Source organism: Papilio xuthus, unplaced genomic scaffold, assembly GCF_000836235.2.
Source record: "Papilio xuthus unplaced genomic scaffold, Pxut_1.1 DF828952.1, whole genome shotgun sequence".
In the NCBI taxonomy this organism is placed as follows: Eukaryota; Metazoa; Arthropoda; class Insecta; order Lepidoptera; family Papilionidae; genus Papilio; species Papilio xuthus.
In genome coordinates, this window is record NW_013529697.1 from 3871215 (window position 1) to 3887861 (window position 16647).

General features: G+C 33.7%; 2 protein-coding genes across 2 annotated transcripts; one reads left to right on the forward strand and one right to left on the reverse strand.

The window, feature by feature from the left end:
- The first annotated feature begins 9594 nt into the window (after positions 1-9594).
- On the forward strand, positions 9595-12761 carry LOC106127097 (kelch domain-containing protein 3). Its single transcript, XM_013325081.1, has 6 exons — positions 9595-9762; positions 9859-10112; positions 10200-10665; positions 11356-11551; positions 11864-12043; positions 12309-12761. Exons 2-6 carry the CDS (start codon positions 9870-9872, stop codon positions 12370-12372), a joined length of 1149 nt encoding a protein of 382 aa, XP_013180535.1. The 5' UTR covers positions 9595-9762; positions 9859-9869; the 3' UTR covers positions 12373-12761.
- Positions 12762-13426: 665 nt separating this feature from the next.
- On the reverse strand, positions 13427-15465 carry LOC106127089 (DDB1- and CUL4-associated factor 13). Its single transcript, XM_013325069.1, has 5 exons — positions 15247-15465; positions 14619-15163; positions 14346-14512; positions 13903-14203; positions 13427-13713 (listed from the first exon to the last, which is right to left on the reverse strand). Exons 1-5 carry the CDS (start codon positions 15323-15325, stop codon positions 13462-13464), a joined length of 1344 nt encoding a protein of 447 aa, XP_013180523.1. The 5' UTR covers positions 15326-15465; the 3' UTR covers positions 13427-13461.
- Positions 15466-16647: the final 1182 nt, after the last annotated feature.

Below are 16647 nucleotides of genomic sequence, written 5' to 3' on the forward strand. Positions count from 1 at the left end.
AATACTTCAAAACATATACAATATTTGAAGACGGCCATGATTTTTACCAACAACAAAAGAACTTTTCTTTGTATAACCTTAAGAGGTTATAAGACATGTTAAGTTTGAACAGCTGATAATGGCTTGTAACAAAAGAAAGGTAAATTACGAAATCATTAAAAGAAAAAAACACAGTCAGAATACACTTTCATATTATCAATTTTATGTTTAAAAGGATTTTCAAATTAGAAATAAATTACCTTCTCAAGCATCTTCTCTTCATTTCATCTTCTTTCACAAATTTTCAGACTATTAAAAAACAAATCTTTCCTGTTTTTATTAACACTAGCTTTCACCCACGATTCAACAACGATTTAAAAAATCAAACTCATTAGTAGCCTACATGTTCTTACAGACTATGTTCAACGTTTACGTCAAATCAAATTTCAGCGAGATCCGTTGAGCTGTTCTTTAGATACCTTCTTATATAAAAAAACAACCATCCATCTAAACATTTGCATTTTTAATATTAGTAAGATAATTTAAATTGTTTTGGTTATTTTATTGTGTTTTTAATAATCGTGAATAATATTAAAGCAATTTGTTGATATATTTTTTTGTTTACCTTAATAATAAATCATAGTGACGTTCACCTGTAACGGAATATATGAGGAGCTGAAAATAAAGGCTTTTTAATCTATGTTTATTAAAACTTGACTTATAATGTCCTCCAAATGAGTTTATATATCGTAATAATTAATTAGAAGTTTTAAGGATAAGATACCATAAAAAATGATTTTATTTGTTACTATTTAACAAGGACACTTGAAAATAAGATATATAAAATATTTTTATAATAATAAATAAAGTATTTTAAGTTTTTATCCGTGTTTTTCATGTAGTTTAGTAATTATTGTAGTTTTTCAAGTATTATCCAAAATCCCAAAGCTGGTTACACTTTCTACGTAACAGATCTAAAGTCACTCTAAAACATGCTTGTCTAATATTGCCATATTTTAATTTGACAAATATGCACTAATTGCGTTTATTACTCTGCCTCCTGGATTGTCAGGAGTGTGTCATCTTCGTCTACAGAAATAAGTCGCAAGTCAGAGAAATATAAAACATTTTTCAAACTATGTTATCTGTGTATATCTTCATTCCAGGAATTTTGCTTGCGCTTAATCAAATATCAAGATGAATTTCTATCGTCAGATAATCTCTAGTACTCGCTCTCGCTATCAGCAAACAAACAAATTAACAGATTATAAGTCCGTCTTATCATTGTCTCACAGTATTAATGTGTCACTTTAAATGTTTTATATCTTTTTTATTTTAAGTTACAATTCAAAGATATTTAATTTTTGCTTAAGATTACATAGTATAATTTATACACAACGAAAATGCATTAAAAAACTTCCAGAAATAAATTCCTTCAATCTTATTAGCAAAAAATCTTATATTCAATTGCTATTCGAATCATTCAGGCGCTTTTTAAAAAATATTTGTTAAAAATAATAGTTGTTTCATTATTCAAAAAAAATATTATAAATAAATGATGTTTACCGGGCAATAAATCGAGCTCAGCATTGGGAAGCTGCAGCAGGCTGCGGGTCCTCGTTAAACTTTATTTTTGTATTAAAGCCGTAACTTTAGGGCGCGACAGCTACCAACTGTAATCCCCGTCATGAAATTTTACACGGACACCTGTTTAAAATGCAAAAAACAATGGCCTCAATGATCACATCGTTCTGTTTTTGCTCTGACATTTATAACTTATTCACCGGAATATTTATATTTAAAACGTTAGCCTAACGTGGTATTGTAGTTAATAGCGCTTCTGCCGTTATAACAAACGCCGAAGTACACTTGCTAGGTAACCGTGTCCAATAAACGAATTATTGCTTTTCGCTTTAGCTGCTAAAGTGCAGTAAATAATGTAACCGGGACACCGCACGGTTACCCCGTCCCGCACCACTCCTAGCCCGCACTACCGAATCCTGTTCGCATTTCGTGCATTTAACCTCGGTCCCCGACCCCCGACAAGCTATGAAATTAAATTCAGGCATAACACGAGGTGTATTGTTCAATAATTTTCTAATTAATTTGCTTTTAGATATATTTCTATACTATATTAAATAAATAACACATGTAGGTTATTACACCTCAGCATGATCACATGGACTGTGGATAAGCACACGTAATCCTCATCTTAATCCTCCAACCAACCTACTCATAGAAAACCGTCTTCAACTCTATAGCGGCAATTTATGTCGCTATCTTAATAGTAGCACTGATTTAATCCTAAACGATTACACGAAGAAATGAAAAAAGGACAGTTCGTTTTTCATATAGCAAACAGTGTCGCGAGATGTGTGGTGTTAGCTCTCAAACCTCACGCGAGGCTCGTCTATTTAAGTTGTGTTTACGCGGTGGGTGCGATTCAAGACGGCCGTTGCTTTTGATGTAAAAATCATACGACCCTACAAACGTGTCCCACCATATTGACATTCACGTGACAGCTATCAAAGACTGTGAATTAATGTTTTTTATTACTAGAACTGGCACTTTTTTTTAATTAACCAGAAGCCACTAAATAGCTAACCAGGTGGATTACAATAGCCTGCTTTTGTTTATTTGTTTAATTAAGCGATGCAGATTAAATTTGTCATATTCATTGTTTTATTTAATTTGAACACATCATCGTATTCTTTGATATTACAGATTTTTGTTCAAAGAACATTGTGATAAAACGGACATACTTTAATATAGGCGATAAATACGTATAAAATTCTTAAGAGATTGGCGCGCACCCAGCGTGGGCATGTGGGCCTGTGGGGGAGGGGATGGGAGGTCGCAGCGGTGCAACGGGTCAGCCGAGGCGTTGGCACGTGAGCCCTGCAGCTCAAGATCCCAGAATAGGGCCGCCCTAGTAGACGTCGGCGTCGACACCTTTGTTATTTTTTCCAGTTTTCATCACTTCACGCTCAGCCTGCCTTTTGATTCAGTGGCTGTGTAATCTGCTGTTGGCGCATTTATTTTGCACTCCTCCCTAGGTGTTGCCAGTTTATTTTGTATTCTCTCAGTGTTGGCATTTATTCCGCAACCGCTTTGAAGTTAAAGCAAAGCTCTTTACAGCCGCGTCTCCGTTTGCACTGACCGCGCGACTCAATGATACTTGTGCGACTGACTCGCTTGTGTATTTTGAATTACTTAGTCTTTTGGATGTTCAACACTAATCATTGTTACATACCTACAGTCTGTTTCATGTTGAAAGCAATAGATAGCTGTATAAAATTGCAAATAAACTCAGCATCAGACAGAAAGTTCTCATGCCAATCTCTAAATTTCGTATAATCCCAGAGTCCCAAACTAAAATTACCTTGTAGCAGATTCAAGAAATATTCCAGCTACATTCTTAATGCGTTGCGTCGTCAGTAATTAATATACGTACTTAAAACTCGAAGCATAGTGATATTCTTTATCTAATTAAACATAATATAAATCTGTTGACCTTACAGAATCATACAGCATTATGCTATGACAAGAAACACGAGTACACTGGAGGTCATGCAATTAGCAGCCTTTTGTAATACAATAAATATATTAGTGACGTCATAATGGTTATTCTTTTTTTCATAACTAAAGATGCGATATTTCAAAAGTGTGCAAGAACACGGTGAGACTTACAAATCCCACTTTATCTTCCATGCTGCTTGCGGACTTATGAGGGTTTTGCACTCGCTAGACACGATGTTTTCCCGATAGATATTGTGACGATGGACAGAATTATGTCTTTGATTTTTTTTAATAAAAGAATTACTGCCCTGATTGTCGGAAGTTTAGGAGGGTAATATTTTGTAATTATGTTTCAAGTAATTTTGTGTAATTATTGCCAACAATGTAACCGCTTCTTTTCAATATCTAAATTCAGATGACGCTAGTGTGTTATACTTTTCGTTAGATTTTATTTGCATAAAAATATGACGACTAAAATCGGTAATAGTCTGTCATGGAGCCGATAGCGAGGCGACACATAATGGGCATAAGGAATAGATGAAAAATTATTCACACTCCCAAGTATTGACTTTATACATATTGACAGGGGTGGTGCGTGATCTCGCGAAATACCACTAGGGTTGTCAACATCATTTTATTACGTACTATAAATTTAATCACTTACTAAATAACACATCTACTAATACAAAGACATATGACTTACAAATATCTGTAGACTTATTACATAATTAGAGGATAAAAATATTATTTATGATTTGACTTAGAACGTTTGACTTACACGACCTCACAGAAATTGGTATTAAGTTATGATAAGTTAATGTAGATAAGGATATCAGCTGTTGTTTGTTATGAAAGTATAATTTTACCTTATTCATGCAAAATGAAACAAAATAGAAATACTCCTTCGCCTACAGTGGCGATGATCTTAAGCCTCTATGGCCCAGTAGACCTTAATTGAAATTGAAATTAAATAAATTGCCAATTGCCAACCCTATAGGTTCGATTTTTGTATGTTAGCGGGGCGAAGTCGGATGTCAACGCATGACGCGCTCTGAATGTACCGCGTTGGTAATAAATAGAATACTTTTATCGGGCAACCCACACTCGCCCGCGCAAATATTGTGCCGCGCGTAATCTGACTCCGCGCCTTTTGTCGCGAGACGTCCGGGTACCTTGGGTACCCGCTGAAAGTCAATGATCGACGCCTTTATGGCTATGCGGTTTCACCCTTTTTATTCCTTGACTGTCTAGCTAGAATAAGTTAAAACTATTGCGTATAACTATAATATTTAATTCCATAGTCCACTATAAAGAAAAGTTGCTGTTATCGTTGCTTCTCGTGGTAACTTTGTCTTCTAAATATAAAACAGAACACTTTTGGTGCGTTATTTTTTTTTTATCATTACGTTTGCCATTGCCGAGTAATGTTTATTTTAATATTTTTAATGCAAACGATTTCGCGGCCAGCACGTTCTGTGTCGATTATCCGATCGTATTTGAATTTCGGCGACAGCTTAGCACAGATTTGTTTTCATTTTGACGCAAATCTTTGATGGATCACATCCATGTTGCCGCCAACTTTTATTCGCAACGAGATACTGAGGGCGACGAATGACGATATAAAATCTTAGTGAAGAATAAAGAATCTATACGTTTATTTAACTTCTAAAGTAAAATAATTTAGATTATAACCATTAGGTTCTGAGCCCGAGATCTATGAGCAACTGTTTGTGGGCAAGTGCATACGAATCATCATATCCCAATAAACAAGAAGAGAAATAAAATTGAAAATAAATTTTAGAAATCTTTGAGGGGGCGAGCGCTGTGTAATGTGTTATTCGGCATAGCGGATAGCGTCTCCCGGTCACCGGCTAAAATGTAAAAACGGTTCCCTTGCATATTTCCCTAAGTGCCATAAAATATGACATTTATTACGGTCAGATCTGCTCCAACCACTATTGATAGGCAAATGAGAGAGTTTTTTAAAAGAAAAACGATGTCTGCTTTTTATGTGTTCTTTGGATAAGATATTTTTTACAAGTTGCGACTTGCAGCATGGACGTAATGGCCTCGTTTTTGTGTCCACTTATATAAATACATTAGGTAGGTATCCACTTAACGACTATAAGATATATTAACAGATCAAAACATAGCTGTGGTAACTACAAAATGTACTAAATACTAAATATGCAATGAGATGATATATAACGGATTATGTAATTGAAAATAGCGACAGAGAATAATTCAAAAAGCAAAATAATATTTTTAATTTTAGTACAGTACATCGACTATTTAATAAAATGAGCATTTACATTATCATTTGAATATTAACAGTACAATAATAAACAGTAACAACGTAACAAAACAAATACTATAAACTTTTACTTTACAATAAATAATAATTTAAGAAAGAAACAAAATGACATAAACTTTAAACATCTCTTTAACAATAAGTACGCCTTTCAAAGGATGCCATCAAAGGTACTATCAAAGTATACCATCACCACCGATAACGGCAATAACTCAACGAATAGGTCAAGCACAATAGTGAGTGTCGCCTATAATCGTAGATTAAAGCCTTTATCCCTACGAGCACCTTAGCCACAATGAAAAGGAATATATTGCCTAAAAGTAGCCACATAAAAATGACATATTATAATGGTTTGAATTGAATAATAACTCACGTATTTTTAAGATTTTATTAAAAGTAATATGCTAAAAAACAGTCAGAATTAAGGCAGTACATAGACCGTGTTATTCCTATAAAAAATTAAGATTAAAAATATAAGAATACTGAGATAAATCTAAAGAAAAATCGTTACAAAAAATCTAAAATCAAGACAACAGCTATCGATAGTGCGTGTTTAGCTTTAATCCTTACAGTGGATTCTTTTAATTTTGCTATTTAAACGCTATTTTCTATTCAAGCCTCGATAATAAATAAGATTTTTCTTTTATAAGAATACTTCAAAAGTCGGCTCCCAATATGAAAACCTAAAAAGAAAATCACAGCGGCACATCAGGCGGCAAATGCGAAATCGTAATAAAACTAACACATCACATGTAAAGTAGGCGGTCATAATGTTGAAAACTTCCAAAGTCCATCAATAAACGCCACTGTATGGGGAGTCTTACCAAGTCTTTATGCGAATAGTGTTGGGCCACTACTAACTTCAAGTATCGACTATCATTTTTTTACCCAAAAAATAAGATATTGTAAAAAAAAAGAACCAAACATTGTCTTTAATTAGTGTTAAAATATTTTAATTGACTGATCCAAGTGACTTTATTTTTAAACACTTAATTTTCTTGTCCATTCCCGATGTTATAAAATCATTTATTTTAATATTCTTTTCTTCTGGTATCATGTTATATTTAAAAGAAAAGCATAGCTAAGTAACAAAGTACTTGAAACATATCGATAGATTTAAAAACATCACTTATTATAAGCAAGGCGTCAAAGCTCACGAACCACAACTATCAAACAGAAATCTTTTCCGTGTATCAATAAAGGCAGGAAAGCTGGCGACAGCATTGCTTCTTTATACCCGATTCAAGACAAAAACACTTTCAACCGAAGTACAATATACAATAACGATATATATTTTAATAATAAAAAACGCTATATTTTTACATGTCAATGAAACCTACTTTGAGTTTAGTAAAAGTATCTGGTAACTAATATTTTACTATTGAAAATTAAAACCACAAAAAATTAATAACTAAATCTTATTTTACTAATATGAAAATGAGAAAATTTAGATGGATGAATGGATGTTTACAGGTATCTGCGGAACGACTTCTACGGCAAATAATCTTGAAGAAATGTGGCATAAATGTAGGACAGCCTGGAAGAACACATAGGCTACTTATTAAGTTTTTTTTTAAACCGCGGTGACGGTGTCGTGGCCAACAGCTAGTATAATTATAAAGAAAAATAATATTTAAATAAGTCAAAGATAAAAATACTGTCAGTAAATATTTCTATAATTGCATTTAAAAATGTTTATTCGTTGAGAGTGGCGACAAAAGAGCATCTTCCCGATGTTGAGAGGGCGTGAAATTATTTTCCTTGGCGTATGCAGATTAGGGGAGGGCTCCGACGCGGTACAGGATTAGTTCCGGTTTACTTTTTATAGGATTCCGATGATAAATGTTAGTTGGATTTGGTAACGGGTGGCGCGTGTAATGTATCCAAATAAGTTTTCCAAAAGATATTAACATGATGCATTGTTTGTATTGCTTACGCTTTACAAAATACCAATGGTTATTCATCAATTACGAAGAGCATTATTAAGACAAATGTCACAGTTTGTTTTTAAAACGATTTGTACAAATTCAGTTTATACTTTGATACAAAGTTATGCTTACCTGACGAGGTAATTAGTGATTGTGGAATAATGTTGATGAATGATTAAAATCTTGTTAATACTTTCGAGATGTGATGAACATATCGTCACAGGGGCCCAGGAGACAGACAAAAAACGAGGATAACGCAGACGGGTCGCCAGGGAGGACGGCCGGTCGCTTCTCCCCGATGCCCCGAATATGATTTATAGATCGAACGTCAACGGCAATGCGCTTTCTATACGTCACGGAACGTGTCACCACCCCGCGTGGGGACGAAGAAAAATACGTTTTGTTGTAGATTCGCTAACCGATGCGGCCTCGAGCGCATAAACACGATAAGTACTTAACTCGTACAGCACATGTCGCCGCCATTGAATTAAATTTTATTTAAGTAAATAAAGTATTACGCGCGTCCTTTGCAGAATAATATTTAAATCATAGTAAGTTCCATCGTAGAAAAGGCATTCGGATAGATGGCTGATCCTAGCAGTACCAGGCCGTAATGTTTTGATAACATCATAACTAAGAAGTCTAGCCAAGATTTACAAATGGTTAGCTCTATTATTGTGGAAAAATATGTACCTGTTATTTTTGTAAGAAACTAAGAGAATGTTATTCAGTAGCGGTAATGCTCGTTCATGTAAACTTTATTCTACTTAGAAAGAGTCCGTCGTAGAAAAAATTGTTTGTATAAGACAACATTTCTTACATCAAATCGAACAATAATCGCTCATATTGTCAGTTACAATACAATTTGTTTGGAAGTCGACGCGTGAGAGAAATAATAACAAATGATTCGCGCCTTAACACCGCCTGGCGTTGAAAGATCACGCCTATTGCTCTCGCACGCTGATGAAAAAAGAACAACATTATTGCACAAGATAGGGCTTAATAATTTGATTCCAACTTCCAGTAAAATGAAAAAGTAACGCAAGTAAAGATATTTTATGATAAATGTACACAGCACATAGCTACAGTACTACGATATGATTGCTGACATCAATTACATAGTCTATAACACAATTACTGTATATTAAAATTGTTTAATGCGAAATTATAGCACAACAGTAATCTACACAAGCATAAGACCAAACTATGATTTAAGAGACCCCTGTTACCTAGCACTAGTTCTAGGATGGAATTAAACTGTAAACATTTATTTTGCGTTCATAGTTCTTATATCGGACAGGTCGACGAAGCGTGGGCAGGCCTCCCGCAAGATGGACCGATGACCTGGTCTAGGTTGCGGAAACGACCTGGATGCAGGTAGCACAGGACCCGTTATCGTGGCGATCTTTGGGGGAGGCCTATGCCCAGCAGTGGGCAACTTACGGCTAAGAAAGAAGAAGAAGAAAGATATACTCTTTGGTTTTTAGTCCAAAAATTTGTATTTTGTTTTCCTTTACTTGGGTGGCTTAGAACTAACGCAAAACTCGTTCAAAACGAATAGAGCTATTGACTAAAGTAAACGGTGATTTAAAGTTCAACATAACAAAGTTGTAGTGCTGAAAGACGTGTGTGATTGCCACGTCTCTGCCGACACGTAAAGCTCACGTAACACTCATGTGGGATATTAGTTACTTAGATATTAAGAACAATATTTTTTAATAGTCTGATCGGAAATACAAAAACATAAAAAAAGACAAATATCTCCGTGTATCAAAATTTTTTCACGCTTATGTTTTTATAATGACAACAGTTAAAAATTTTATTCCGAGTGGCAATACAATTTGTGTTAATGTCATTGAGATATTACTGTCAATCAATTCTTCGGTTTAAATTACGCTGTAGTGAAAATATACACATGCAAATAAAGTAGCATTGTTATGAAAAACTAGCCTACTGAATAAAAAAACATCTCCGTTTAACTTTAAGTCGACGTAATTCTTTTTTTCAGTGATAAGTGTGAATAAGGTACCCTACTACAAAAATAAAGACAACAACCATTGTCTGACTAGTCTCAACTGTTTCTACTTGGTGTTTATTTATTATAATTTTTTTAATTTGTAGAAATCATTAGTATGAGATGGACGGTGCATATCGAAGGCGGCCCACGGAGGGTCAACCATGCAGCCGTGTGCATTGGCGATAAAATATTTTCATTTGGTGGTTATTGTTCAACAGAAGAATACAAGGATTGGGAACCAATTCCCATCCATGTTTTGGATACTAACACATTAAGGTGGTCCCCAGTATATTACAGAAAGACTCATGTAATGCCTTTTCAGAGGTATGGACACACAACAGTACCGTATGGTGACAAGGTTAGACATTAATGTAAATAATTTAAGTTGTTTTTAATGTATGAATAATGATTTCCTTGTTTTATAATACAATATTATGTATTTCAGATATACATGTGGGGAGGAAGAAACAATGCTGTAGCTTGTGATAAGTTATTTTGTTTTGATACAAAACAACTAGAATGGAGTATGCCACCTGTTTCTGGGACTATGCCCATTGCCAAAGATGGCCATTCCGCATGTGTTATAGGGAACAAAATGTACATATTTGGAGGTTTCGAATACTTAACTGATCAGTATTCACAAGAGGTGCATTGTTTAGATTTGGATACTTTACAATGGACTTTTATTGATGTACATGGAAGTCCACCTTCCCAGAGAGACTTCCATACGGCTGTGCCGATTGGAGATAGAATGTATGTATTTGGTGGCAGAGGAGATTTGAACAGCCCATATAACTCTCAAGAGGAAGTGTACTGCCCACAAGTATTTTATTTGGATACATTAAAGAATGAGTGGGTTGTGGCTAATCCACAAGGCACCTGGCCAGAGGGCAGGCGTAGTCATTCAGCTTGTAAGATAATCTTTTAATACTATTTTTCAAATATACTCAATAAGTTATTCATTCATTATTGTTTAAAACCATTATATAATTAAGTAAAACTAAATCATTATACAATCATATTTGAAAAGCCAGTCATACTTAATGCATAAAATACGCAGACATCATATTAATTAATGACTTAATTCAAATACCAAAGAGTGTTCATTCGTCATAATAGACATTGTCTGCAATTTCAATAGCTTGATTGTTTTAAAGATTAAGTGGCTATAATATTGATGCCAATTACATTAAATAAGTTTTAAACATACATTCTTTGTATGTATTATTTATGCTAAATCAACGAATTATTTTTAAATTCAAATAGCATATAAATTGTTTGAATTGGCCTGTAAGAAATAAGTATTATTTTAAATTACTATAGCGATTGTGAAGGACATTTCCTAGTTGGCTTGGGTTTAACTAATACGAGGAGTTTCATAAATGTAAATGGTTAAACAATTTCAAAAACTATTGCATTATATGTGAACTGTTCACGGTTGCCTTTTCATAAACATAAAGAAATAAATTGCCTAGCACATGTGAAATTTTCAGTATTTAGTTATTATTGAGATGTTACAATATTGCTTGACACTAATAAAGATATACATGCATACTATGACAATATATATGTTGTGGTTAAGGTTCCTTTTTCTATTGCAGGGTATCACGATGGCTACATGTACATCTTTGGTGGGTTTAATGGAAATACAAAAACTCACTTTAACGATTTATACAGATACTCAATCAATGGAAATTATTGGCAATACATTAATGTTGGTGGAGTGAAGCCTTGCCAAAGAAGGCGTCAAGCTTGCTTGCCGTATAACAATAAACTATATCTTTTTGGTGGAACAAGGTGGGAGTGCTTTAATCATTTATACACTCACTAGCTGTCGCCCGTGACTCCGTCCGCGCGGAACTAAAAAAGTCTTCCAGACTATGTTCCGAATTTCATCAAAATCTGTTAAGCTGTCCGAACAGCTTCTCCGAAGAAACTTTCAGACAAACATCCATTCATTCATTGAAACATTTGCGTTTATTGTATTATATTTTAAGCTATTCAGATTATTCACAACTCTATTAACAAATGGAATAACACTGAATTTGTTTCCTAATTTATTTTCATACATATTTTAGATGATAATTAATTAGACATATTTATGTACAGTCCGTGTCCACATGTAAGTGGCCGGCCGGTGGAGAACCCTGAAGCAGCTGATGATCCGGAGAGGCTGATTGACAACAGCGACCTGCATATCTTGGATTATTCACCAACTCTTAAAACACTATGCATACTCAAAGTTCTTGAACACAATCTAGACCAAACATATCTACCACGGGATGTTATGTTAGTACTTTATGTATTATTAATATTTTTAAGTTATAGATTGTATGTTACTAAGTGAAAATGTAGCAATCTTAATGAAAGACTAAAATTGTTCCAGTAGTTTTGCATTTATTTGCTACATACAAAAAAACAAATTATTCCTCTTTATAATATTAGTATTATAATTAGTAGACTGAAATTTAACAAGATTGACTCAGATTATTTCTTGTTTGCAGTGCTGCAATTTATAACAATAGTTTTTTTAAATACGTAATTTTATTTCCAGGATAGATATTTGGACGATGACCCTTCCAAATCGCATCAGCAGGCCTGTCAACCAAGCTGGTTGAAGCTCCGACTTTATAATATAATTTGTTTTATATAATACCAGTGTACTTTAAACACTGATTATCCTCTGATTATTGTTCAAATTGCATGTTTTCTTTTTTTCACAACATTTGATCTCTTCTAATGCATCCACAATCCCTTACCTCGTTTGATTTGAAGTGTAATTAAAAAGTTTAGTTTAGTTTGTGAAAAAGTGAGAATGTTTCCAGTGTATGTGAATGAAAAAGTATTTATGAATTTGTAGTGCAATACAGTATAATGTAGACAACATGTGGCGTAGACTTTACTCTAATAAAGCAATGTATTATGTGTCGTGAGGCATTTCTATTGGCCAAATATCAATCGTATATTATTTTATCCTTTGAATGAACAACAGCTGCTGTAACATACCGTTTCCCATTTCAGACTTTGTGATTATATTATTTTTATTTTCTTATCAATGTATATAGTATAGTTGGCGATTAAAAAAAAGTAAGGTGTCAGTTATCAAATTGTTATATTTCCGGTTCGGAGTACATACAGATAATTTAGTACTTTATTGAACACTTATCTTGTCTTTCTACTAGCACTCAATTTATGATTTTTCCGGTTCTAATCTGCTTGATAAATTACGATTAGTGACCGCCGTCGATCGAATGCAATTTTTTCAGAAAGATAATTGAAGATAAACAATCAATTATATTGGCAACATGCAATCAATCATTTGTGATGAAGAATCTTATCTACGATTTGTTTGATCATCAAAATGTTTGTATACTTCTGTTGTTTAATGGATGTTATGTTTTCAAATTAAAGGCAAATATAAAACACTGCAGGAACGGTAAAATAATACATCCACAATCACCTGTATGGCAATGTTTAGTGTCAAAATAACCAAAAATATTCATTACATAGTTTAAATATTAGCTCTGTAATTAGTATATCAGATTTCTACTGAAAGTAAATCAATAAATGCTAGCTACAATGAGGCTTTTAAAAAATTTTTCATAAAAATTATATACACATTAATTACAGTCAATAAGGCAATGACAAAGAAGATAAATTAAACAAAGAGCATAAAGTCAAAATTATAATGAAAAAGATTATACATGTTACTGGTCTTCTTTGACAATGTGTTTCTTCCTCTCTGGTACATATGGCACGGCACCAGGCTTGCTGTGCGCGCGACGGTTTGCTTCTTTCTTCTTTGACTTCTCTCGAATTGTTCTCAGTTCCTTCTGCGCATTCATAATATGTTTTGGCACATGCCTGTGCCGAGCTATCCTCTTGATTTGTGGATGGTTAGCAAACTTTTCTTTTAATGCATCTGCATAATTAAGTGCTGTTCTTTCACGAGGTTTAAGCTGGAAATAAATATATTGAATCATCTAGAAAGATATATTTGTTGAAAAGATTCTACACCAGGGAAAATATTGAGTGTCACCAACTCTTCTAATAAATGCATTTTTACACAAAAAAATTATAATGGATGGAAACATCTTAAAAAGGATTGGAACTCAAAGAATAGAAATATTACTAAAGATTTTACTTACAACACCAAGTTTTTCAGATGCTCTTGCCTTCCACATTCTGATATTCATCTCATCAGACCCTGTCAATATGTATTTATTGTCCAAAGACCATTTGACGCAAGTGAGCCTTTGCATTCTCTTTGTGTGATAGACATCTCTTGAGTGTCCCTTTAAACTTTCAAATATCCTTACAGTCTTGTCGTAACTGCCTGCTACAAACTCTCGTCCAGTTGGTGAGTAGTCCACATCTATGACAGCTGATGTATGATCCATGTGAATGTTGATAGGTTGATTAAGTTTCCTCACATCAAATGTGTATAAGCTAGAAAATATTACAGATATAAGCACTGTTTATTTTTAATTTTGATGCTTTGGAGGCTCTTGAACTTGTCGGCCAAAATATTTAAAATGAATTATTCCTTATTCATACATAATTTCAAATGTTAATTATGTAAATTACTTACTTATAATCTTCATTAGCTACAGTAAATATAAAAGCCTCCATTGGATTCCATGACAGAGCATTTGACCTGAGTTCCATTACAACTTTTCTCAATGGCCCAGATTCTCTGCAGTCATAAAGTATTATACTTCTGTCACTTGCACATGATGCTAATAAGTTATATTCAACCTGAAATTATGTAAACTTATATTCTTTAACTTAACTTTGACAAACAAGTAAAAGACCAAAAATATATGAAAAATGTAGAGATTGTAATGATTAATAATTTTATAACCTGATTAAATGCAACATGATGAAGGCTATCTACTCCCCATTTAAAGACTTTAATGGGTTCATTCCTTGTATTTTCCCACAGTTGGCAATGTTCACCGCATGTAGCAAAAATTGGTTTATTCCTGTGGTGTGTAATACCTGATACCACAGACATACTGAGTAAAGTGTTGACAGGTTCCTCATCCTCAGGTGATTGGGTTTGTGATTTCCATGTTTTTATTGTTTTGTCATCACCAACACTAGTAAATGTTTCCCCACTTGGTGTGAAGCATATAGAACGAACCCATCCTTCATGTGCCACGAAATTTCGGGAACATTTTCTTTGAGCTAAATCCCAAAGTCTTATTTCGCCATCAAATGCACCACTAGCTAGTAATGCAAGCTTATTAGGATGTTTTGCCATACATGAAACTCCATCTCTATGTCCATCAAGACATCCAATAAAAGGCTTAGCAAATACTTTTTCAAGCTTAACAGCATTCAATGCTCTTACATATTCGCGGGGTGCTTCTAAGGGATGTAAACTTGGATCATAATTTCTTGGAACTAAAAACGATATTATTTATACCTTTATATGAACAAATACAATTATTTATCATGAAAAAACTTAACTAAAAATAAAAACTTACGTTTGTGAATATCCCTTTTAGTAGACCGTAAATAATCTTCAGGGTTTCTACTTATAACCTTTATTTTTACATTTGACATCGTAAAGACGTGCAAAACAATATTAAATGTTTATAACAATATCTTTGACGTATATATTTTTTTTGTGAATAAAGTTAAATATATTTAGACCTTACAATTCGTAAACATAAAACACGTAGTTGACAGATCAGATAACACACGTGCTATACATGACAATGACAGCAGTGGACAGCGCATTGACATTTAAATGACGTGACATTGGTATAGCGTTATAACGTTCCTGGCCCTAGCCCTCGCATTTTACATTTTCTGTCCCAATCATAAAGGAACTATCGCAGTTAGCAGTTAATTCTGTCAGTATATTTTTGTATGCCAAGATGGATATTTTTGACCACAAAATCGACAAAAATTTAGAGTTTGAATTGGAGACTACTAATCTCTCTCCCTCTCTACACTTCAAGATTCATTCGCCTACTAATAAAACATATTATGCTGATAAATGTGTTTGTAATGTTTTTATTATGTATAATATGTCCTTAGTAATGTTTTCTAGGTACAATAATAACTAAAATGTTAAGGTTATCCATATCCATAGTTTATTTATTTTTTTCATATCCTAAATAGCTGAACTATGACATGGTTCTATAGTTTAATAATTATTTACATGGATTTTGTGCACAATGAGGTTCGACAGTACATGGGGTAGTTGGTTTTGGTTTAGGTTTAGGAACATCTGGAGTACATTCATAATAACAGTGACCATCCCACCACCAAGAAGGCCCCGGAGTTGGTGCAGACTCAAAGGAAACCTGTGAAGCAGATATAGGATATAATAAACAACTCAAAGTAATATAACTTACCGCATTTGTGGTACTAACATAAAATTAATATTTTATACATACACTTTTTCTGCTGGAACAACTGCTTACATCAGATTTGCTCCCAAGAGCTATTGGTGCTATCACAGGCGGTTTTACGGAATCCATTGCACTTCTGGTGTAGTAATATTGCTCTGAATATTTAAGATCGAGGTTCCGAGGAAGATCCACAGGTGGAATTGTACGGGGAGCAACCGCTTGTGGGAAACGTAGGTGTAAAGTATGCTTTCTACCGAGTAAAAACTCCCTTAGTCTTTGCAACAATTTAGATACATCTCTATGCGGAAACTTAAGTTTCGACATTGACTTTTTCTTCAGCTTAATGTTTTAATTTTAATTTTTACAATATCATGGAGAATATGACAGTGACACCTCATTTATATGTCAAGATTTTCGATATTTAAATGCACCGATCTGAAATAAAGAAAAATAGATCCAGTGAATGTGAGGATACTTTAGAAAATTGGGTTTTATACCAAACAATACCTAAGATACTCTATGAAA

What these genes read in the sequence shown, in the direction of transcription:
- LOC106127097 (XM_013325081.1), top strand. Translation starts at nt 9,870, where the DNA reads ATGAGATGGACGGTGCATATCGAAGGCGGCCCACGGAGGGTCAACCAT. An exon ending in CAGTACCGTATGGTGACAAG is followed by an intron (nt 10,113 to 10,199) that starts GTTAGACATTAA and finishes TATGTATTTCAG; the next exon opens with ATATACATGTGGGGAGGAAG. An exon ending in CAGGCGTAGTCATTCAGCTT is followed by an intron (nt 10,666 to 11,355) that starts GTAAGATAATCT and finishes TTTCTATTGCAG; the next exon opens with GGTATCACGATGGCTACATG.
- LOC106127089 (XM_013325069.1), bottom strand. Translation starts at nt 15,325, where the DNA reads ATGTCAAATGTAAAAATAAAGGTTATAAGTAGAAACCCTGAAGATTAT. An exon ending in TAAAAGGGATATTCACAAAC is followed by an intron (nt 15,164 to 15,246) that starts GTAAGTTTTTAT and finishes TATCGTTTTTAG; the next exon opens with TTCCAAGAAATTATGATCCA. An exon ending in GTAGCTAATGAAGATTATAA is followed by an intron (nt 14,204 to 14,345) that starts GTAAGTAATTTA and finishes AATATTTTCTAG; the next exon opens with CTTATACACATTTGATGTGA.